The sequence below is a fragment of the Schistocerca serialis genome, chromosome 1, assembly GCF_023864345.2.
Source record: "Schistocerca serialis cubense isolate TAMUIC-IGC-003099 chromosome 1, iqSchSeri2.2, whole genome shotgun sequence".
Classification (NCBI taxonomy): domain Eukaryota; kingdom Metazoa; phylum Arthropoda; class Insecta; order Orthoptera; family Acrididae; genus Schistocerca; species Schistocerca serialis.
The window spans coordinates 580653530-580678521 of NC_064638.1; the positions used below are offsets into that span (position 1 = coordinate 580653530).

The window sequence follows — 24992 nt, forward strand, 5'->3', positions numbered from 1 at the left end:
CCTGTGTCGATAAGATTCAACCAATGTTATTTTGTTCAACTGGAATTCTGAATTTCAGAGTGAAAGCGTAATATGAGCACTATTTTTGGTGTGTTCGCATAGGCACAAAGGACAATATTGTTATTGCAACAATCTACATGAAAGGAGATTGACATTTGCATACAAGTAACCAAAAAGTGCAAAGTAAGTAAATGGTTAGATATTACCATGGATGTCAAACCTGAGCATGTGACTGTGGCAACAATGAAATAACACTTGTAGAGGCATTTTACAGATATGTTACATCAGGCAAGTGCATCAATATTGCCATAAAATATTTAAAGACTTATTAAAACAGCGTAATTATTTATTTAATAAAAACACATCTTTCTTTAAAAACATATTTGCTGTTATTTGCAACAATTAATATTTATGTGCAGGGCCAAAAGTGCCCTTTTTCCCAGAATTTTTAAAATTGTGTTTCTTGTGACGGAGGAGTTTAATATGTTGCAACATTACTCTTGGATCTACAAAGTCTTTCACACCTGCAACAGAAGAAAAAACAGAATGAGTATTGGGAACCAGGTAGTTACTGCAATTTGATGCTGCCCATTTCTGTTTTACATGTGTTCTTACCTCCAGAGGCATACACCATTAAACAGGATTAGTCGCAGATGTTAAAACTCGCACCTGTAAAACAGAATATATGTGAAATATTCAATATAATAAAATACATTTAACATGTTGAATCCACTTGCATGGGAGGGAAAACAAGTCAAATGGCATGAAATGAAGGGAGTAAAGCAGGGATAAAGCCTATCCCTGATGTAAACAACTTCTGCACTGAGCTCACGATAAAGAAAACCAAAGAGAAACTTGGAAAAGGAATTAAAAGTTCATGAAGAAGTGTTTGCCAATGACACTAATTCTATAAGAGACAGTAAAGGGTGTGAAAGATCAGTTTATAAGAATGTAGTCAAAAAATCATAAAATAAAACAATTTGTAGATGATAGGTTGCCATATAACTGAAGTGGCTGAAAGAATAGTGGATATAAAATGCAGGCTGGTTAAGCAATTCTCCAAAGGACAAATTTATTGATGTTGAATGTAAGTTTAAGTGGTAGGAAGTCCTTTCTGAAAGTATTTGTAAGGAGTGTAGCATTCTAAAACATGGACGATAAAATTTTGGACAAGAAGAAAATAAAAGTTTTAGAAATAAGGTATTATAGAAGAATGACAGGTAATATAGGTATATCTAACAACTAATGAAGAGGTACTTTATGAAACTATGGAGTTCAGAAATTTATAACACAACTGTGCTAAAGAAGGGGCCCATTCTGAGGCATCAAGGAATCATCAACAATGTAATTGAGGAAAGTTTGGCACGTAAAAATTTTAGAGGGACACCAATATTTTTTTACAGTAAACAGGCTTGACTGAAGTACACAGTTTCAAATGCCTGTACATTGCCGTAGCTATGCAGAGATTAACTGATAGACTAGTTTGAAGAGATGCATCGAACTAGTCTTGAGACTAACAAGTACACCAGCACTAATGTGTTACGTGTACCCAGAGCTTGATTTGTAAAAAAGACAAGTCTAGTACTCTGACTTTCCAGGAAGTGTTTGTTTCAATTTAGATGTCTTGAAACATTATTTTAACTTGTTTCGTCAGAAGTACTGGCACGGTGTACAGTCACAAATTAAGCACTAAAAGTCTTTGACAATAGAGCCTTTGGGTAACAAAACAATGTGCCAGGGCAATTGCCACACTTTGTAGGCAACCTGGAAAGCTCTTATCAAAAAATCTTATTTTATTTCAGCACAAAACTATGTTCTGTAAGCACCCCAATGTGTTATTGTGGTCATACTGTCCACGAAATTACTTACAGCCTTTACCTAATTTTGGACGGACGTGTACACACACACACACACACACACACACACACACACACACACACACACACACCTCGTTCTGATACACAATCAGTTAACTATTTGGGTACTGCCTGCCACTGAGAATAACACACAATGGGAACATGGCACCAAGTCTTGTGTGCATTGTGACTTGCTATAGAATAGAACAGCATGTACTGCTTTAAAAATATTTTTCTGTATTCCAACTATGACTGACTTAGTGAGCTTGACAGAAGCAAATATATTTAATCATCTAAACTCCTCAGTGTACTAGTACTTCTGGAATATTATTGGTCAAATTCTACATATATGTGTACATGCTATCAGTAACTTTTGAACAATAAGTAATATTGGAAGAAGAAACAGCATTGGTCGTATTTTTGTTTGTTTTATTATCCGCAAAATCGATTTTCAGTCATTTAGTGACCATCCTCAGTGCTGTAATATACAATTAAAATTGATAGGCACTGGTATCAATAAGCTTAGAGCGAGGCATCATAGAACTTCCAATTTCACATATGTGATCGCTCTAAGCTTGTTGATACCAGTGCCTATCAATTTTAATTGTATATTACAGCACTGAGGATGGTCATTAAGTGACTGAAAATCGATTTTGCGGATAATAAAACAAAAATACGACCAATGCTGTTTCTTCTTCCAATTACATCCATTATCTGGTCGTGGTGCACAGAACACTCCATGGAGTCGCCAATCAGTAAGTAATATTGCTACCGTGTATTACACATTTCATTTTATTCGGTTGAAACTGCACCAATGACATTCTTTTTGTCAGTTTCTTGCTTATAATGGAGATGTGACGCCTGCATGCACTTCCGACAATTTTTTACTTTGGCACCCGTGCTGTTTGTAAAAAATAAAATAAGTCTTCATAAATAGCGAATACTGGAACAGAAGGTTGACAAACCTAGTAGCAAGGCAATACTTTCTGGACTGCCAGTAACCTAGACCATTGGCAGTCATGGGGCAGAAGGATGCGAGGGGAAAGAGAGACCCCCCGCCTCCACCACTTACAGGGATTCTTCTGGGGTGTCTACTATACCCAACTAGACATATATTTTCTTCAGCTGCAGATCCTTGGGAACTTTAGTGCAAACTGGCCTTCACCATATCCACTGCCTATCATCCCAACACATCATCAAAAGTAACTTTTTTTCAAAATTACACATGTATTGGTGTACTTAATTGCCCTCCATTTTGCTCAGTGGTGGGTGTCCAGAATGAGTTTGAATATCTTAAGGCATCATAGAACTTCCAATTTCGAAGAAAGGCACTTATCTCCCAAGGCCTGCTGCGACATAGGATCTGACTCAATTGTTGATCAGCATAGTGAACAAAATTTGGAGACAGCATTTTCATGAACAAACTTTTACCACACACTATGAAAGGGGTCTAGTTTGTCACTGACCTATTGCAAATGGGAGCTTAGAAACAATTCCCCATGGGTGCATTTTGCAGCTGCAATCCTTCAACAATCCAATGTAAAGCAAGCACACTGTGGCCACCAGTAGTGAAGAGAGGTTTCATTACTTTCCATTCAGATCTTTAAGATGACTAGGTCATTCTGCAAATTAAAAGTCTCATGGTTCTATCTTCAGAGGGACAATCAGTAATTCTGTCAAAAATTAATACCTTTTCACATTAATCTGTAAAGCATTTTCCTTTGCATCCTGTGCTGCAGTTCTCCTCTGCGAATCATAGTGTGAATGACCTTGAACACTGCTCTCTCTGGGTATTTCTGTAAATTGAGAACAAAAAAATGTGTAATGGAATTGGAACTGCTGAAGCGGAGAAAGAAACACGCCGTTTTAAATCATTTAGAAAAAAAATTTGTCTGAGGCCTTTAACATACCTGCCTGAGAAAATCCTGAACAATTGTGTGTTCTGAAACTTGTGAACCAATGGCAAATCTCTTCTTCAGTTGCTTCTCAATTCGTCCCAACATCTCATAATCCTCTTCAGTGGTGAAACCTTCAGCACCTGCAAAAAACAACTCTCTTTCTGATGTTGGCATTCAGTCCACACAAATGTGAAATTGAATTCAGGTTATACAAACCTGCCAAACTTCCTGACATTGCTGCATCCAGTGTTGATACTTGAAAAAGCCTTAATGCTTCATCAACATGTGCTTCTGTTGCAAATGGCTGTAACTGCATTTTTGCTAGAGACTCCGAAATTCGTATAACTGCCTCAAGCTGCCTGCAACATTATATTATCAAACTTATTCTAATATCTGCGGGCTCAATTCAAATCATTCTCAGACTGAGGACATACAACACAAACTGTACAGGGTCCCTTAAAATGTAAGTGATAAATTTAACAAATTACATTTTTAAACCACATTTCAAGAACACACATAGCTAAGCACAATATAAACTGTTTCGTAAATAATCACGTAGGAAAAGGTAGGCAGAGAGAGAGAGAGAGAGAGAGAGAGAGAGAGAGAGAGAGAGAGAGACCCAGATTATTAATGACAGTGTCTTTTCTAGATTCTAAAGCTGACATCTCAATACCACCCATGTGACTCATGTTGCAGACTATCTTTAATACACTTACATTGACATGTAGACCACTTGGCAAATTAATATTTACCAAGACTGTCAATTTAGTGAATGATTTCCTGATGATCGAAAGTGAAGCAAGGTTTCTATATTAAATTACAGTACTGATTTATTTTACCTTACAGTAATAGGAATGGACAATCTCTTCTCCGTTTCAATCTCATGTTCACGAGTTCCACTTCGCATCAGTACATAACGATTTCTTAATTTCTCACCAGCAGCTTCTGAAAGACGAGGTCCACAGTGCCTGCCAACAGAAAAGCAGGCAGATTTTACACAGAACTCTGCAGGTTTGGACAATATCTTTAGAAATTTGAGTTTTTTAGTACTTATGCCAAATGAAATTTTTCATTTGTCTTGATGTAATCAGCTAAAAGATAAACTATTTCGACCCAGGCACACACGACCGTCAACTCCAGCATCTTAGCCCAAGATGCTAGAGATGGTGGTTCGTTTTGTGTGTGTGTGTGTGTGTGTGTGTGTGTGTGTGTGTGTGTGTGTGTGTGTGTTTACTGATGAAGGCTGTGGCCACAAGCTATATATGAGGGCCTTTTAATCATGCCTGTCAGCAACTTAATGCATCTTTCTTACGGTAAGTAGTGATCATCTTTGCCTACATTGTTTATATTCCTACCTGGAGTTTCCATTGTTTGAAACTGTTTCGACCCCTTTTTCAATTTCATAATTACAAACAATTCTGTTTTTAAAACATAATGCAAAGGGAGAATAGCAGTGCACTGAAAATTTCAAACAAATATACACAACGAAGTAGTAATACAGTTATTTTAGAACCAACGAACTAATCTCATGTGCTGCTTCATTCTGTAATATGTACATCTATAAATACAAAAGAGGGAGATTTTACATTTTTTTGTACAAAGACATTACTTAATAGCCAAAGTACGACACCATTCAGATCCTATGTGCCATGTTTGTCCATTGCTTTCTAAATGGTTTTGTTTTTACAAGTACATACAGAAAGGTTCAATGATTTTGTATCTGAGAAAAACGAATCAGTAACATAGTAAAGGGAAGATAAGCTGCAACTAATGTAAAGGTCATCACAGATCCGAGTCTCTGGTTTATGTGTTTCATAAATTGAAAGCCAGTTTTCTAGGCTCAGCTTTACAAACATTTCCATAGACTGTATCATTAAAACACCATGAACATAGCCAGTTGTCTCCAATTGCTGTATCACTTGCCAAAAGGATTGAAACACTATCTTTGAGAACTGACAAGCTTTGGATATTCTGGTGTAAGCCATGATCTGAAACTCTTTGCACCCTGTAACCCCAATTGCAGCTTATATGTTGTCTTTTAACATAATATGAATTCTTGAAACTTAACACTGAGTGCACTTTGCAGCCGATCTTCATCCATTTTCTTCATTTACCGAATGCATGTGTACTTCACAATATGGTTGAACTTCCACTGATGAATACACTTGCCTATTCTGTACCTGCTTTCATCTGATAAAAGGTGCTGAAGCAAAAAATGTGTCACACTTTAAAATTTCAAATCTAGTTTTAGACAGCATTTTGTATCTATACATCTGTACATAAAGTTATATATAAAAACAAAGATGAGGTGACTTACCGAACAAAAGCGCTGGCAGGTCGATAGACACACAAACAAACACAAACATACACACAAAATTCAAGCTTTCGCAACAAACTGTTGCCTCATCAGGAAAGAGGGAAGGAGAGGGGAAGACGAAAGGAAGTGGGTTTTAAGGGAGAGGGTAAGGAGTCATTCCAATCCTGGGAGCAGAAAGTCTTACCTTAGGGGGAAAAAAGGACAGGTATACACTCGCACACACGCACATATCCATCCACACATACAGACACAAGCAGACATATTTAAAGACAAAGAGTTTGGGCAGAGATGTCAGTCGAGGCAGAAGTGTAGAGGCAAAGAAGTTGTTGAAAGACAGGTGAGGTATGAGTGGCGGCAACTTGAAATTAGCGGAGATTGAGGCCTGGCGGATGACGAGAAGAGAGGATATACTGAAGGGCAAGTTCCCATCTCCGGAGTTCGGATAGGTTGGTGTTGGTGGGAAGTATCCAGATAACCCGGACGGTGTAACACTGTGCCAAGATGTGCTGGCCGTGCACCAAGGCATGCTTAGCCACAGGGTGATCCTCATTACCAACAAACACTGTCTGCCTGTGTCCATTCATGCGAATGGACAGTTTGTTGCTGGTCATTTCCACATAGAATGCATCACAGTGTAGGCAGGTCAGTTGGTAAATCACGTGGGTGCTTTCACACGTGGCTCTGCCTCTGATCGTGTACACCTTCCGGGTTACAGGACTGGAGTAGGTGGTGGTGGGAGGGTGCATGGGACAGGTTTTGCATCGGGGGCGGTTACAAGGATAGGAGCCAGAGGGTAGGGGAGGTGGTTTGGGGATTTCATAGGGATGAACTAACAGGTTACGAAGGTTAGGTGGACGGCGGAAAGACACTCTTGGCGGAGTGGGGAGGATTTCATGAAGGATGGATCTCATTTCAGGGCAGGATTTGAGGAAATCGTATCCCTGCTGGAGAGCCACATTCAGAGTCTGGTCCAGTCCCGGAAAGTATCCTGTCACAAGTGGGGCACTTTTGTGGTTCTTCTGTGGGGGATTCTGGGTTTGAGGGGACGAGGAAGTGGCTCTGGTTATTTGCTTCTGTACCAGGTCGGGAGGGTAGTTGCGGGATGCGAAAGCTGTTTTCAGGTTGTTGGTGTAATGATTCAGGGATTCCGGACTGGAGCAGATTCGTTTGCCACGAAGACCTAGGCTGTAGGGAAGGGACCGTTTGATATGGAATGGGTGGCAGCTGTCATAATGGAGGTACTGTTGCTTGTTGGCGGGTTTGATGTGGACGGACGTGTGAAGTTGGCCATTGGACAGGTGGAGGTCAACGTCAAGGAAAGTGGCATGGGATTTGGAGTAGGACCAGGTGAAACTGATGGAACCAAAGGAGTTGAGGTTGGAGAGGAAATTCTGGAGTTCTTCTTCACTGTGAGTCCAGATCATGAAGATGTCATCAATAAATCTGTACCAAACTTTGGGTTGGCAGACTTGGGTAACCAAGAAGGCTTCCTCTAAGCGACCCATGAATAGGTTGGCGTACGAGGGGGCCATCCTGGTGCCCATGGCTGTTCCCTTTAATTGTTGGTATGTCTGGCCCTCAAAAGTGAAGAAGTTGTGGGTCAGGATGAAGCTGGCTAAGGTGATGAGGAAAGAGGTTTTAGGTAGGGTGGCAGGTGATCGGCGTGAAAGGAAATGCTCCATCGCAGCGAGGCCCTGGACGTGCGGAATATTTGTGTATAAGGACGTGGCATCAATGGTTACAAGGATGGTTTCCGGGGGTAACAGATTGGGTAAGGATTCCAGGCGTTCAAGGAAGTGGTTGGTGTCCTTGATGAAGGATGGGAGACTGCATGTAATGGGCATCAAGGACACCAACCACTTCCTTGAACGCCTGGAATCCTTACCCAATCTGTTACCCCCGGAAACCATCCTTGTAACCATTGATGCCACGTCCTTATACACAAATATTCCGCACGTCCAGGGCCTCGCTGCGATGGAGCATTTCCTTTCACGCCGATCACCTGCCACCCTACCTAAAACCTCTTTCCTCATCACCTTAGCCAGCTTCATCCTGACCCACAACTTCTTCACTTCTGAGGGCCAGACATACCAACAATTAAAGGGAACAGCAATGGGCACCAGGATGGCCCCCTCGTACGCCAACCTATTCATGGGTCGCTTAGAGGAAGCCTTCTTGGTTACCCAAGTCTGCCAACCCAAAGTTTGGTAGATTTATTGATGACATCTTCATGATCTGGACTCACAGTGAAGAAGAACTCCAGAATTTCCTCTCCAACCTCAACTCCTTTGGTTCCATCAGTTTCACCTGGTCCTACTCCAAATCCCATGCCACTTTCCTTGACGTTGACCTCCACCTGTCCAATGGCCAACTTCACACGTCCGTCCACATCAAACCCACCAACAAGCAACAGTACCTCCATTATGACAGCTGCCACCCATTCCACATCAAACGGTCCCTTCCCTACAGCCTAGGTCTTCGTGGCAAACGAATCTGCTCCAGTCCGGAATCCCTGAATCATTACACCAACAACCTGAAAAAAGCTTTCGCATTCCGCAACTACCCTCCCGACCTGGTACAGAAGCAAATAACCAGAGCCACTTCCTCGTCCCCTCAAACCCAGAATCCCCCACAGAAGAACCACAAAAGTGCCCCACTTGTGACAGGATACTTTCCGGGACTGGACCAGACTCTGAATGTGGCTCTCCAGCAGGGATACGATTTCCTCAAATCCTGCCCTGAAATGAGATCCATCCTTCATGAAATCCTCCCCACTCCGCCAAGAGTGTCTTTCCGCCGTCCACCTAACCTTCGTAACCTGTTAGTTCATCCCTATGAAATCCCCAAACCACCTCCCCTACCCTCTGGCTCCTATCCTTGTAACCGCCCCCGATGCAAAACCTGTCCCATGCACCCTCCCACCACCACCTACTCCAGTCCTGTAACCCGGAAGGTGTACACGATCAGAGGCAGAGCCACGTGTGAAAGCACCCACGTGATTTACCAACTGACCTGCCTACACTGTGATGCATTCTATGTGGGAATGACCAGCAACAAACTGTCCATTCGCATGAATGGACACAGGCAGACAGTGTTTGTTGGTAATGAGGATCACCCTGTGGCTAAACATGCCTTGGTGCACAGCCAGCACATCTTGGCTCAGTGTTACACCGTCCGGGTTATCTGGATACTTCCCACCAACACCAACCTATCCGAACTCCGGAGATGAGAACTTGCCCTTCAGTATATCCTCTCTTCTCGTCATCCGCCAGGCCTCAATCTCCGCTAATTTCAAGTTGCCGCCACTCATACCTCACCTGTCTTTCAACAACTTCTTTGCCTCTACACTTCTGCCTCGACTGACATCTCTGCCCAAACTCTTTGTCTTTAAATATGTCTGCTTGTGTCTGTATGTGTGGATGGATATGTGCGTGTGTGCGAGTGTATACCTGTCCTTTTTTCCCCCTAAGGTAAGTCTTTCCGCTCCCGGGATTGGAATGACTCCTTACCCTCTCCCTTAAAACCCACTTCCTTTCGTCTTCCCCTCTCCTTCCCTCTTTCCTGATGAGGCAACAGTTTGTTGCGAAAGCTTGAATTTTGTGTGTATGTTTGTGTTTGTTTGTGTGTCCATCGACCTGCCAGCGCTTTTGTTCGGTAAGTCACCTCATCTTTGTTTTTATATATAATTTTTCCCACGTGGAATGTTTCCTTCCATTATATTGATATCATTAATCTGTACATAAAGTGTTTGTTTTCCAACAGCCATGGATCTCAATAGCCATGGACCTTCCACTAATGTTCAATTTACAGTCAAACGAGCAGTCTGCTCATATTAGTTTGTATTTCAGTATTCCATTAAAGTAAAAAAATTGATTAATGCAACTGTTCTGAAATATGCTTAACAATATCAACAAAATTTTGTACATATATGACTCAGTATCTGGAGAGAGAGAGAGAGAGAGAGAGAGAGAGAGAGAGAGAGAGAGAGAGAGAGAGAGAGGGGAGGGGGGGGGGGGGGGGGGGTGTAATCTACAACTAGCTATTCAATGTGTGAAAATTGTGATGGTGTGTAAAAATATTGGAAAACAATCACCATTAGTTATGAATTCATAGTTTCTAGACATCTAAGCTGAATGTTGGCAGTCCCTATTATCACAGCCAAGGTAGACATGAAGCCGACACCCATCACAATACTGCCAGTTTATATGCTCACTAACCCTGCAGATAAAGGGACTGAAAGAACATATGATGGATTAAAAAGAAATTATTCAGATCGTTAAAAAAGACTGGAAATTGATGGAATAGGGAGAGAAGGAAAAGCATTAGAACATGGGCTGGGTGAAGGAATCAAAGGGAATGTCACCTGTTGGATTTTGTACAGAGCATGATTTAATCATTGTAACACTTGATTTAAGAATCATGAAAAAAGAGAATACATGCGGAACAGGCCCGAAGACAACGGGAGGTTTCAGAGAGATTATATAACAGCAAGATAGATTTTGAAACCATAGTTTAAACTGCAGAACATTCTAAGACAGATGTGGTCTCCAACTATAATTTATTGGTAGTGAAGTCCAGGTTAAAAGAGAAGAAATTGACAGAACCAGAGGTTGGTGAGAGTTTAAAGGCTTAAAATGAAGCATCAGGCAACAACTGGTGGAGAAAGGAGAAAGAAACAATAGAAAACAAATGGCATCCTTTGAAATGAAACAGTGAAGGCACCACAGAATCAAAAAGACAAGGCTTAGTAGAAATCCTTGGATAACCTGAGATAATGAATTGAGAAGAGGAGAAAATTATAAAGATGCAGCAAGTGAAGTAGGCAAAAGTAAGGCAGACATCTAAGAAGGTACATCCAGAGGAAAAATACGGATGCTGCCTACAAGGTGTGATCGAAAAGTAATGGGAATTACTTAATTTTGCGAGATTTATACATCTGATTTTCAAATTTTTTTGTCTTGTTGGTACACATGTTGCTGAAGTGCTTAAGCATTGCCAGCTGTTTCGAATATTTAATTTATTGTTGACAGTCAAAATAGTTAAATATGATTTTGAGTGCTCAGGGAATTTTTACTTCTGGAAAAGATGGTTCAAAGAATTTGCATTAAATTTTGTTTGAAATGTTGACTGCAGCTTTTGGTGAATCTACTATGACTAAGCCAATATTTTATGAGTGGCTTAAACGTTTCAAAGAGAGTCAAGGAGATGCTGAAGATGACGACCAACATGGGTGCCTTAGCACATCAATTACTGACGACAATGTGGAAGAAGTAAGGAAAATGGTTCTGGAAAATAACCAGATCATCATCAGAGGGGTTGCTGATGATGTCGACATAACCTTTGGTTCACGCCTAGCCAAGCATTTTTTTCAGATGGTTTGGGCATGTAACGAGTAGCAGAAAAGCTTGTTCCAAAATTGTCTAATTTCGACCAAAAACAATGTTGCACAGACATCGCTCAGAAATTGGTGGAATGAAGTCAACAACAATACAGAACTTCTGAAGAAGGTTATAACAGCTGATGAAACATGGGTACACCTGCATAACATTGAAACCAAGGCCCAACTGTCCCAATGGCTAACTGCCTGAAAAGCCAAGACTGAAAAAAATTTGACACTTTTGATCATATATGAAGGTTGTTCTCAATGTTTTCTTTGATTACAATAGAACAGTGCATCATGAGTTCCTGCCTTATGGTCGTACACTCAATAAGGAATACTACCCTGGGAGTTATGTGCTACTTGCGTGAAGCAATCCGAAGAAAAGACCAGAATTGGGGCAAAACCACTCATTGGAAATTGCATCACCAGGATAATGCTCCTCTCACACCTCAATGCTTCTAGGTTAGGTTAACATCTTTCCATTCCCAAGGCTGGAGAGAGCCAGGTGTCATTCAGCCACTATTGATGAGATAAAAACAGAATCAATGACGGAATTGTACACCATAAGAGAAGCAATTTCCCGAAGTGCTTCTGAGAATGGAAAGGGCACAGCTAAAAGTGTACTATATCTGAGGGTGATTGCCTTTTAGGGGACAAAGTCGATGTTAATGAATGAAGATTCTTTAAGAAAAACAAAAATTCCCATATCTTTTTGATCACATCTTGTATAGCAAAATTAGAGAAATCTTTGGAGAAGAGAAAAGCATTAGTGTGAATACCATAACTCGTACTCTGTGCCAGTATTAAGCAAATAAGCCGTAGCTGAGAGATGGGAGGAATAAACAGAATGGCTACACAAGGGAAATGAACTTTCAAAACAGTTCAGTACAAGTTGATTAAGTAAATGAAGCACGGATGGGATAAATGACACGGCAAGAAGAATATGACAGAACTAACAGACCTAAGTCAAAACATGACCCCTGGAGTTGGTGACATTCCCTCGGAATTGAGTTTCTTGGGTGAGCCAAAAATGAAAAGTATTTCACTTTAAGTGCAAGATACATGCCACAGGGGAGATACCCTCAGACTTCAAGAAGACTGTAATAATTCCTACTTAAAAAAAAAAAATGTGTATAATTGCTATTTGATTTTCTTTAAAATGTATACTTGGTGTAGGCACAAATCAATCCAATTATTGTTCAAACCCAACTAAATTCGATTTTGTTGCTACAGTTACAGTCTCAGATCAGCTGACTGCAAATATTTAAATAGTTTTGTTCAAAACCATGTGTACATAAGTCATGCCTAATTGAAAATTCTACTATAGTATGTAATGAGAAAACATTTAGAGCTAATAGATTTGATAACGATGGCACCACTCACCTGAAAGACAAACTTCTAAACATTATAGTAACATATTTTGATTTCAATTAAATTAGGTTAACATAATTACTGCTGAAGTTCAAACATACCCAAATTTTCCAATTCAAATTTAGCCACTGTGCTTGTTATATTAAAACTTTAATCACCATACTTTTACTGTTATCCGTGGGCCAAATGCACCCTACACTAAGAAATTAAACTAATAATTAAGAATTTGCTTGTATCTGCACTGTGATTGTAAATAAGCGTGTAACATGTATGTTAAAGTATACAGTAACCTATAATTATGCCCACCGTTCCGTGATAGTCTGGTATCAGATTTCAAACATGTAACACATGTTTGAAATAGTCCGTGTTTTAACACTGTATGAAAATAGAGTACCACTATTGTTAACTCAAGTTATATGTGTAAATCAACATGTTAACTTCGATAAAGTAGATGATTTTGTACAGACTTCTTTTAATGATTCTATTTGGGGCTCTGAACGAGTATTATAACTTTTACTACAGAGATACTTATTCATTTCCGTGCCTTTACCAAAAACTAGAGCATCTGCACCATTTCTATACTGCATTGCCGCAGAGTTCAAAAAAGGGCTGACATCACGGTGAGAGTACCATGTTAATGGAACATCCATGTACAGTAAAGTGGTGGTACCTTCTTGCATAAAATGTTTGATGTTAAACTTTATCTGATCACTGTAATGTTCTTAGTGATAATAAATGTGGAAGAAACCCACATTACTTGAAAACTTGTGTAGTGTATTTCATTAACCCGATTCATGGAATTCAATTTGCAACTGTTCTGACTTCAATTCAGGGGGCTTAATGTACATTGGTGGTAAGCACTGTTAGGAGCTGACGTGTGAATGTTACCAAACTACCAGTTTTACTGGCCATGGCTGCAAAATACCTTATTTTTCACAGCAGAATGGAAGCATTGGTAGAGGCCTACCTCCGGGAAAGTCATCTGTGTTCAGGAGATAACTTATCTTAGAACATAGGTTGGAGAAACTAAAATCTATGTTTATAGCATTAATAGAGTTAGAAAAGACTTCTGGCAATACCAACTGACTAGACTCTTAAAAATTCTGAAGATAGCAGGGGCAAAATATAGGTGCAAATGTTTATTTACAACTTATATACAAAACAAACTGCAGTTTTATGAGTATAAGAAGATGTAAGAGACGCAGTAGTTGAGCTGACAAGTGATGGATAGGTTTGTATTCATTCCAAAATTTTATCAATCTGTACACTGAAAAAGCAGTAAAACTTTTGAACTAATCTGATGACACTGCAATTCTCTCATAGGCAGTAAAGCACTTGGAAGCTTGGTCAGTTTAAATCTCAAGTGATGCAGGCCTCAGTTTGTGGCACCAAGCTGATAAGGGCACCAGAGATGTCACAATGGTAAGATTTTTATAGAAGACATATCACACTTATGAGGGGCACTTGGAGCACCAAATTCAGGAGTTGTCAGGGGCACCCAAATGAACAATTGGTTTATAGTGAGTATCACTATCAGTAGTGAAAACTGACACAGGGAAAAGTGAAAAAGGAGCAGAGAGCCAAATAAAAAGTCTTTCCTGGGGAAAAACGTTATCGGGCCGGCCTTACTCGAAAGATGAATGGATTGGACAGTGTCTTAATAATAAAATATCAACAAAGCGAAACAAGAATAATGGAATTAAATGAGATCAGGCGATGCCGTGCGAATCAGAGTAAGAAATGACATACAAAAAGTGTAGATGAGCTATTCTATTTGGGCAGCAAACTAATTGACACTGACAAATAGAAATGACACAAAACGCACATAAACAGGAATAAGTTGTCCCGAGTTTCTCAACAACATACTCGTGTCTGTAATGCCACTATAGAAAGCTAATTATTTTCTAAGGATGATGTACATCACTCAATGACCACATTTATGCTGACATGAAGTTAACAACTGGCAACAGAGGGCAGTAAGCAGATTAGAGGATTTAGCAGTGGTAATTGTGGATAGGGTGGGAGTGAGTGGGAAACCCTTATCCACAGCCACAATTTACATTTTTCTAGGACACAATTTTATTAGTATAGTCTACAGGTACGTGAATTAAGTTTTGCCAACCAGTAACATGGATAAAAATATAATATTCTGCACTACTTTGTGAATAGTGAACATCAATACTTACAGGCGACAGTAATTGATAAATTTCTTCATAAGTGCCAAAGGTATTTCTCCATCTGTGTTGTCCTCAGACGTTTGACCTGCGTTCATGTGCACATTCATTATGTGCTTAGCAACAGTCTGCAAATAAAATGTGTTATAAGCACTAATATTAGAGCACTATTCCTAAAAAATTGTTTTAGTCTGTAATAAAAATATACAGCCTTCTAACTACAGACCTGATCTCTTGCTTCATTGTGCTCATCTTTCACAATGAAGATCATATCAAATCTTGACAGAATAGTAGGCATGAAATCAATATTTTCTTCACCTTTGGTTTCATCCCATCTCCCAAAAATGGAGTTCGCAGCTGCAAGTACTGAACACCTAGAATTTAATGTGGTGGTAATTCCAGCCTGAAACAATTCCATTAAGCCTTTCAAATGAAATAAACTTCTAATGTGTATGAAAATTACACATGTTCTCAATTGTAAATACTCATCAGCAGCTACCTTTGCAATAGAGATGGTTTGCTGTTCCATGGCCTCGTGAATTGCCACACGATCATCTTCTCTCATTTTGTCAAATTCGTCAATACAAACAACACCACCATCAGCGAGGACCATAGCACCTCCTTCCATGACAAAGTTTCTCTAGAAATTGTAAAGAAAATACAAATACTGAATAGCAACAAGATCACACCAACCTACAATTTAAGTTTTTCTAGTCACCTATTCAATACGATTTATGTTTTAAGAACAGAAACAGGATAAATAGATTATAGACAAATTCTAGACAGCATTAGTTCATTGCTTAGTTGGGATCAGAGACCACTCAATTGCATGAACATCCCAAGAGATTGAAAGGTATTTATTGGGGAAAAGGAAGGGGGGTGACACAGAGGAAGCAGAAGCATCTACATGTATACTCTGAAATACACTTAATAGCCTGTGGTGAAGGGTGCTTCTTGCTCCACCGTTTCCACCCTTTCCTGTTCACAAATGATGCACAGGAAAAACAGTTGTCATTAAACCTCTAAATGAGCTCTCATATCTTTGATTTTTTTCTGTTGTTGTAACATTGTGAGATGTAGGCGTGAGAAAGTACAGTAAAAACCCTGTATTAAAGAACCTGCTTTTTAAGAAATTTCTGCCTGAAATGCATTTCCATCGGCCACGGTGAAATTGCCAGTGTTACTGAAATTTCGTTTTAAAGAACCTCACTTTAAGAAAAAGTCAGCTTTTAAGAAAGAAATGTTAAACAGTTTGTAGACTAATGTAGGTTATAGTTGTTGGTCAATAATTTCAAATACAGATTTTTGCATGTAGAACACATCACAGAAAACTATTAGGTCCTATCAAACAAACTGACTGCAACATGTTGTTTATCGACGTGCTGAATTCTACACTGTGGAAGTCTTGTCTAGTAGCAAAAGAAGAAGTCTTAAGATTTGACAGAAGCTCAAAATTATCAATGTGATGTCGAAGACAATTTGAACTTTCACCTCTTCAACATGGGGGTGGGAAGGTGAGGATTATAAAATTTGGTGCTATTTTGTTTGTATATATGCACACTGAAAAATAAATGGACATTCCTGAAACACATGGCCATCTGTATTAAGAAGACAGAAATTGCTTCTGAAGGTGAGTAAGTTCTTTCACATAATCTATAAAGAATAGTACAGGTATTTCATTAGCTCCAAATGCCTTCCCTCTGTTGCCCAATTACAGTTGGTTTCCTACTGTGTGATCAATTATTTCACTATCTGCCATTTCAACATCTGTCTCAAGTGTCACATCCTATTTCTTTCTACCTGTACTCTGTGGTAGCTGGAACATGCCACTAAAATCAAATGTGTTTGTGGTCTTACAAGGGAATGGTCCAATAAGACATATCAAAACCTAAGCTAAAATTTTTTTACATAGGAAGAAGACAACGAACGAAATGCACTGTCAAAATTTGAGCTGCTAAGAGGCACTTAAAGTATTTTAAAAAAGGCTGAAAACTGCCAAATTCATAGCGTGCCAGGCAGTCATAGAAATTACACCCTTACTGGCACTGTAGCAACTGCACATGCATAACTAGGCTCACATACAGCCACAGTCGGTGGTACATTTTTTAAATAGGAAACACGACACAACTGCATTGTAATTTGTAAAGGACGTTTCAGGTTACTGTTCATTGATAGTTTCTCTGACACTACAGTACACAGTTACTATTATCTCGAATTAGCCATTCAAGTAGCATCTATTTCAAATTATCAGTTGCTTTTTACAGTATTGGTAAGTACTGACATTACAGATAAGGTTGAATTAATATTGATTGTGCTTTCGTAAGGAATGCCTGCTAATAGTACCTTTTTTCCTTCTTCTAGTTTCACAGTAATGTGGAATCCAATTAACGTTCTCAATCTAGCAATGATGAAATATGAAGAATGTGGTTTCCAGTCGAAATCACCTACTTCTCCTGCAGATGTACAAATGTGTCATTTCTTAGTTGATTTTCTTGACACTCATTCGAATGATATCAACATTTAATGTGAAATTGTTGATACGTTAGAAGAAATAGGAAATGACTGTGATGATTCGAAGAATTGTGGTTTGGACAATGTCATTTCTGAAGAAGAATACCTACCAAACTATTTTTTTTTAAAAAACCACCACCACCAACCACACCACATACTGCCACAGCTTTCAGCGACAAAGAAAAGGCAGTGAAATATTCGTTAAACGTTGCAGGGAAAACACTTTTAAGTTACACAGTGTGCAAAGGAGTTTTCGTTTCGTAAAATCAGAGCGTGGACTGTACAAATGAAAAATGAAATACATGAAGAAATAAACATGCGCCAAACGGAAAACCAAAACCATCTGAACGAAAAACTGTTCGCAAGATTTAGAACCGCTCATGAGAGGGAGATCTACAAGACTGGGCCCTCCGAATTTTATCTGACACGAACACTGCTAATTTCCAGGCTTCGTTGACCTGGCTAAGCTGGTTCAAGAAATTGTACAGAATAGGAAGTCACAAATTACCAAGTTTATGTCGCATAAATGTGTGGAGCAACTGCCAGTGATAGATAATGCTATAGAGAAATTCATAGCTCATGTAAAGATGAAACTTGCTGTTATCTCCGCAACTGCTCTTTATAACACTGATCAGTCCGGTTTCATGACAGAACTGTGTACACACCGCACGAAGTCAGCTCCCCATCAGTGAATGCAATAAAATATCCACATATGAAAATGCCAGTGAAAAGTATGATTGGTTTACTGTTTCCACAACTGTATCTAAGAACCACAAGGCAAATTAGAACCAAAATTAACTTACGGAGTGTGTCCAAAAACCAACAGGGATGAGCATCAAAATCATGAGTAATCGATAGACCAACGTGCGCTGGATGCTAGGCGCTTTGTGAAACAAGGTTTTTTTCTCCTCAAGAATATGAATTTGGCGCCCCCCACCCCCTTCCTCATAGATACGGGCCCCCTGCGAATGCGTGAATCTGGCAGCTTGGGGGCGGCAGTAAAATTTTTCCCGGTTGCTCTAGCTGCTTGCTGCGACCGCTTACACAGCCGACAGCCACATTTCTGTAGCCAGAAATGGGAAAAGGTATTACTCATATGCCACTCAACTGCGCATGCACATGAGCCCGCTCGTAAATGCTAAAACGAATCTAATGTAAACAGTTGTGACGTCACGCTCATCACAGGCAATTTGTTGTTATGAAGCATCTTCCTAAAGCCTTTGACACATTTTGCTGTTGGCAAACGCTTGTATGAGCACTGTGTTTTGTTGTAGCATATGGCACATTTCCTTGCAATTTATGTTTTTTTTCTCATTCACGTTTTATTGTTACAGTATTATTCTGCAGTAGAGGGGTACAGTAACATCTTTTGTTAGAGTATCGATTCTTACCAGTAAAAAAAAAAAAAAAAAAAAAAAAAAAAAAAAAAAAAAAAAAAAAAAAAAAAAAAAAAAATCCTCGGAATTCTAAAAAATTTCCAGGTTTTTCCCGATCTCCTGGTTGTCCTGGGTCGTATACACCCTGCCAGCTCAAAGTCGACACTAATTTGCACTTGCTCTGTGCAGGCGCATATGGTGTCAAATAGGAGACTGTAACTCAGCCAGTAAAATAGGAGACTGTGCCTCAGCCAGTAAAATAGGAGACTGTGCCTCAGCCAGTAAAATAGGAGACTGTGCCTCAGCCAGTAAAATAGGAGACTGTGCCTCAGCCAGTAAAATAGGAGACTGTGCCTCAGCCAGTAAAATAGGAGACTGTGCCTCAGCCAGTATTGCTTCAATGAACATTGCCCTTTATCAATGTTCACCGGAGAATGTGCAAACGTTCACATCAAATTTCATCGAAATCCATTATTGTCAAGCAGGAAAATGTTCCGAAATTATGCAATTTGATATGGTATCTCCAGTGTTCAATATCTTACCATCAGTACTGAAACAAAATATTTGACTGCACTCACTGAGGAAGGGTCCCTGATTACAGATGCTGTGAGCCCAGCAGCAGAGGACCCTTTTCCTGATGTGTATACAGCAATAGGGGAGACACGTTCCACAAACTTCAGCAACTGAGATTTAGCAGTACCAGGATCACCCAGCAATAGTATATTGATATCTCCACGCCGGGTCAAACCATCAGGCATCCGCTTTCTTGAACCTGTTGAGAAGAAAGGCAATTTTTTGATGAAACAATGTGAACAAGAATATGAAACATCGGTTGAAACTATATATCCAAAAAACAAAGAGGAAGAGAAGTTAGATAAACAGGCCAACTTGAGACACATGAAATGTTATTTAATCCTTCACTGCTAACCACTAAACATTTACAAACAAGCTCCAACAAAATCTTTGTCTGTATCTATCACGTGAAGCTTCTGAACACCCTTCACTAACTGGACTGAAGCTTCTGACTATAGTTATTTCTTACTTTCCAAATTATTTTTGGAACTATCACATATAGGAAACAGGATCTGATGAAAAATTTCTCAGTCACTGTCTATGACACTTTTCACACAAACAAAGTACCGCTGTATAATCTGAAACGAATGTTTCCAACAATTTATAATTATCTTCATCCATCAAAATATTATACACCAGAACTGTAACTTTCTTTGAAACTTTGCACAGAGTGCACAGATTTTCCTGTTATTTATCCTCATCAGCATACTTTAAAATGTGTACACACACACACACACACGCGTATTGCCCATCGCTGGCCACTACATTCTCCCATCTTTCGGATAGCATACGAATCCCGTGGCGGAAGAACTGGGAGTCTTTTGTGGGGATCCACGAATCGATTCAATTTTGCACTTGTTCATATGATCGGAAGTGCTGGCCAGCCAGACTGTACCCCACTGATCGAAAAAGGTGGTATTCAGAGAGAGCAATGTATGGAGAATATGGCGCACGGGGGAGGGGGAGATAAGACTTCTCATTTCAATGTTTCCATGTAAATTTTGACGGGTTTTGCGACATGGAGTCGAGCACTGACCTGCTGCAAAATTACCTTTATGTGTGTATCGCTGTATTGATGCCGTTTGTGTTTCAGTGCTGGGCTTGAACGCATCAACTGCTTTTGATAACGATGTCCTGTGAGTGTCTTCGTCTGTTCTCCAGTAGCTACAAAAATGTTCAGTCTTCCACTGCCATGCCGGTCTTTGACATCAAAATCACCATTCTTAAGGCATTGAAAACATTCTCTGCACGTTCTTCCAGTAGTAGTTCCCTCACCAATGGTCTTACCCAGCATTTTAAGAGCCACAGCCGCAGATTTCTTAATGTTAAAGCAGAAAATTAAAACTTCCAGCAAATGGTGAGAAATGGGTACATAATTTGACGTACTTAATTGAGAATAACCTTATGATGCAATCACAAATCGACCAATATTTTTATGGCATTATGTTTACAGATGCCTAAGCTTGTATTACACCTATGACCAACCACCCGATCCCCACTTGCCACTACTGCCGTCTATTACAGAACGACGGAAGCGAAGTTGTAAACCTAATATATAATTCACCAAAATGTAAAGATACTGAGGGTATAAAGAATGTATGAACAATCTGATATAAATGATGCACTTCTTTTCCAGGTTTCCCCACAGTCCGGACCCAATTTCTTGGAAATTTCATTCTCAAATTAAGACCCATTTTGAGACTAGGCACCTACTTTTGGTGAGGAAATGCTCTCTTTGCTTGTGCTAGTCTGCACCTTGTATTTTCGCTTTGTCTGTCATATTATTTTGTTGACCTGTAGCAGAATTACATCACTTAGCCTACAAATGTGAAACCAGTTTTCATGGCAAGTTTGTTGCTAATCACATTTCTACTTCTTCTCTATATTTTTGGGATTCTTTGGTTCATTCTTAATATGTATTCTGTACTCAGTAGATTGTTCACTTCATTCAACAGGTCCTGCAGTCCATTCTCACTTTCAGGATCACAATATCACCAGCAAGTATTGTTGATACCCTTTCACTGAAAATATTTATATCACTTCTGAACCTTTCTTTCATTTTCTTCACTGCTTCTTCAGTATTCTTCACTGCTTCTTCAGTATAACAAGAATGGCTGCATACCTACCTTACACCCTTTGTTGTTGTTGTTGTTGTTGTTGTCTTCAGTCCTGAAACTGGTTTGATACTCTATACAGTAAAGCTGCATGCCCTCGGGAAAAATTACGGCTGTAGTTTCCCCTTGCTTTCAGCTGTTCGCAATACCAGCACAGCAAGGCCATTTTGGTTAGTGTTACAAGGCCACATCAGTCAATCATCCAGACTGTAGCCCCTGCAACTACTGAAAAGGCTGCTGCCCCTCTTCAGGGACCACACATTTGTCTGGCCTCTCAACGGATACCCCTCCGTTGTGGTTGCACCTACTGTACGGCTATCTGTATTGCTGAGGCACGCAAGCCTCCCCACCAACAGCAAGATCCATGGTTCATGGGGGGACACCCTTTGTAATCCAAGTAAGTTCTTTGTCTTCCATTTGTATTGTTCCTTCCTGGTTTTTGTGTGTATTGTATATTTCGTATCTTTCTCTATGGTGTTTAATTAATTTACTGAGAATTTCAAATCTTTTGCCCATTTAAGATCCTGAAAGCTTGTTGTGGTTGACAAGGTGTCTTCACAAGTCGTGCGCAACTGTCTTTGTGGTGCTTTACTTTCCCTAAAGCCAAACTCATCACCACCACCACCACCACCACCACGTGTTCTGCCCTAGAGCAGGTCTTCACATGTAGCTCTCCAAGCAGTCTTGTCATTTGCCACCCTCTGTTTTCTTATCATTGTTTTCTATCCTTACACTATCCACCATCTAGTATCATCATCATCTTCTTCTTCTTCTTCCTCTTCCTCCTCCTCCATTCACCATTCCTTCCATAACATCTATCAGTAAACAATCTATTATCAAATGTGCAAGCCAATCCTATTTCCTCCTCACAGTTACCTTTAAGATTTCTCTCTCTTCCTCCACTCTTCCTGACACCTTATTTATCACTTTGTCTTATCATTTTATCCCTTCCATCCTCCTCCAAATCACATCTCATTGCTTCTATTCTCCTTTCTTTCTTTTTCTTCAGTGTGCAAGCCTCAGATCCATATAATAAGCACTTTGCCAGTCTCTTCCTCAAGTCCCTGTTCTTGTACCCACATAGAAGCCACCTCTCCTCATATTAAATGCCTCCTTGACAATTTCTGTACATGTTTTCACCTCCTTATTGCATCTTACGCCTTCCATATTAATTTTTTTCTATATCTTTTTAGTTGTTCTTACTTTTATTGCACTTTTTCCCACATTTTATTGAACAGAGAGAGTGGTCTTACCTCACCCCCCTCTCATCTGTGCTTTCCTCTACCATCTCATCCAATTTGTGCTCTTATGTTCTGTTGTAGGTATAGACTCTTAATCAGCCTTTTATCTCCATAGTCGACTGCATTCTTCCTTAGAAAGTCCATTAATTTACTCCACTGTTCTGTATCAAAGACTTACGTTCCCCAGAGCACAATGGAGCAGCCAACAGTACTGGTGTCAAGGAGCTGTTCTCCTGGAAGATGACAGATTCGCACCCTCCCATTGGCATGATGAAAAAGGTATCATGATTCGTCAGATAATGCAACACACTGCCACTGCACCGAAATGTCCAGAGCCATTGATCACTTGCCCATTTCAGACCTAGTTGCCAATGTCACAGTACTAACATTGGAACACGCATGTGTCATCAGTTGCGGAGGCCCATTGTCAGGAGTATGGTACACTGTGTGTTCAGACACACTTTTACTCTGACCAACACTACAGTCTGATGTTATTTCCGCCACACTTCACTGCCTGTTTTCCGTATGTCTAGCTTACGACACCAGACATCTGCAATGAGGGGTGGTCGCACAACCCCATGATGTCTGGATGTGGTTTCAGTTTCGCCAAGTGTTAAGAGGCTCTCCACAGCACTGTTGAAACACCCTACAAGTCACCCAATTTCCGAAATAATGGTGCCAAACCTCTAGGCCATCACAATCTGTCCTCTGTCAAACTCAGATAGATCACACACCTTTTCCATTCTACACACAGACAGAACACTCACAGATACTAAATGCACTGTGCATACATCTGACTAGCAGTTGTTCCTCGTCACGTGACACTGCTAGTGTCTGGTAGGGTTTATATCGATAGTAGGTTGGGAGTCATAATATTCTGGCTGATCAGTGTATAAACACTGGAAGAATGTTATATATCCATTCTGCTTTGTCTGACTGGAAGTCTTATAAACATTTTTTCAGTCTACGACTTCAATACTTACTTACTTCTGTCCTCCAAATCGACTCCTACTTCGCTTCTTCCATTGTGTTAGCAGCCAGGTCCTCCCCCTCAGAAAACATTGTCAATTCTCTTGCCACCTACCTGCTCCCCTTCTTGGTTGGCTCTGCAGTCCTTGAAGAACCTTGGCCTCGTGCATCACCTGCCTCCATTCTTCTCTGTCCATCGCCTTCCGTCTCCAATTTCTTATTCCCATCGCCTTTAGATCTTTTTCCACATCGTCCACCCACCTTTTCCTGGGTCTACCTCTTCACCTTCTCCTGTCAGGTTTTCCATGAAAGCTTTCTTGACACTCCAAGTTTCTGGCATTCTCTGTACATGTCCTGCCCATCTTATTCTTCCTTGCTTAATTTTAACAACAATATCCATCTGTCCAAAAACTGTTTGTAGTTCTACATTTGTCCTTACTCTCCAGCCATCTTCCTCTCTCACTTCTCAAAAAATCCTTCTCGGTATCTTTCTTTCCCATCTCAATAACCAGTTCTCCTCCTTTAGTGTCAATACCCAGCCTTCTGATCCATATATTACTATAGGTCTTAATATGGTTGTGTATATTTTGATTTTTGTATTCCTACTAACATTATTGGAATTAAATACATTCTGCAAGGCAAAATAGCAACGATTTCCACTCACTATCCTTTCTTGAATTTCTACTGCTACTTTATTGTCCTCCGTTATTACAGAATCTAAATACTTAAATGTTTTCACTCTTTCATATTCTTTCCCATTCATTACTACTGAATTCTTTTGTCCGTTTATATTGGGGTCCCCCATCACCATATACTTTGTTTTGTTTACGTTTACGTCTAAACCTACTTCTCTTGCTGCTTCCTCTAATGTATCGTAGTTCTCCTTTAGCGCCATAACATTCCTTGCCATTAAAGCTACGTCATGCTCATATGCTACCACTTGAACTTGTCGATTAAGTATTGTTCCTCCTGGGTTTATCAGCATTAGCCGCATCACCTTTTCAAAAACTAAATTAAATAGCATTGCAAAGATCACATCTCCCTGTTGTAGATCCCTCTGTACTTGGAATTCACCAGACAGTTCTTGCTCTATTCTTACTTTACACACTGTTGCTTTCATTGTCATTTCTCTTAAATTGACCAGTTTTAATGGGATTATAAATTCTTTCAGGGTCTGTATACTTTTCTTCCTGTGTAGGCTGTTGTACACTT

General features: G+C 39.9%; 1 protein-coding gene across 2 annotated transcripts in view; it reads right to left on the minus strand.

Moving 5' to 3' along the window:
• Positions 1-342: 342 nt before the first annotated feature.
• LOC126476721 (DNA replication licensing factor mcm5) overlaps positions 343-24992 on the minus strand; it is a 94116-nt gene continuing 69466 nt past the window's right edge. For both annotated transcript variants that reach the window (XM_050103564.1, XM_050103565.1), the window contains exons 8-17: positions 19462-19655; positions 15496-15636; positions 15223-15399; positions 15009-15124; positions 4594-4722; positions 3971-4113; positions 3767-3894; positions 3547-3652; positions 616-669; positions 343-524 (exon numbers count right to left, since the gene is read on the minus strand). In XM_050103564.1, the coding sequence (XP_049959521.1) occupies positions 3551-3652; positions 3767-3894; positions 3971-4113; positions 4594-4722; positions 15009-15124; positions 15223-15399; positions 15496-15636; positions 19462-19655 (1130 nt within the window). In that variant the 3' untranslated portion in view covers positions 343-524; positions 616-669; positions 3547-3550. The remainder of the gene's footprint in view (positions 525-615; positions 670-3546; positions 3653-3766; positions 3895-3970; positions 4114-4593; positions 4723-15008; positions 15125-15222; positions 15400-15495; positions 15637-19461; positions 19656-24992) is intronic.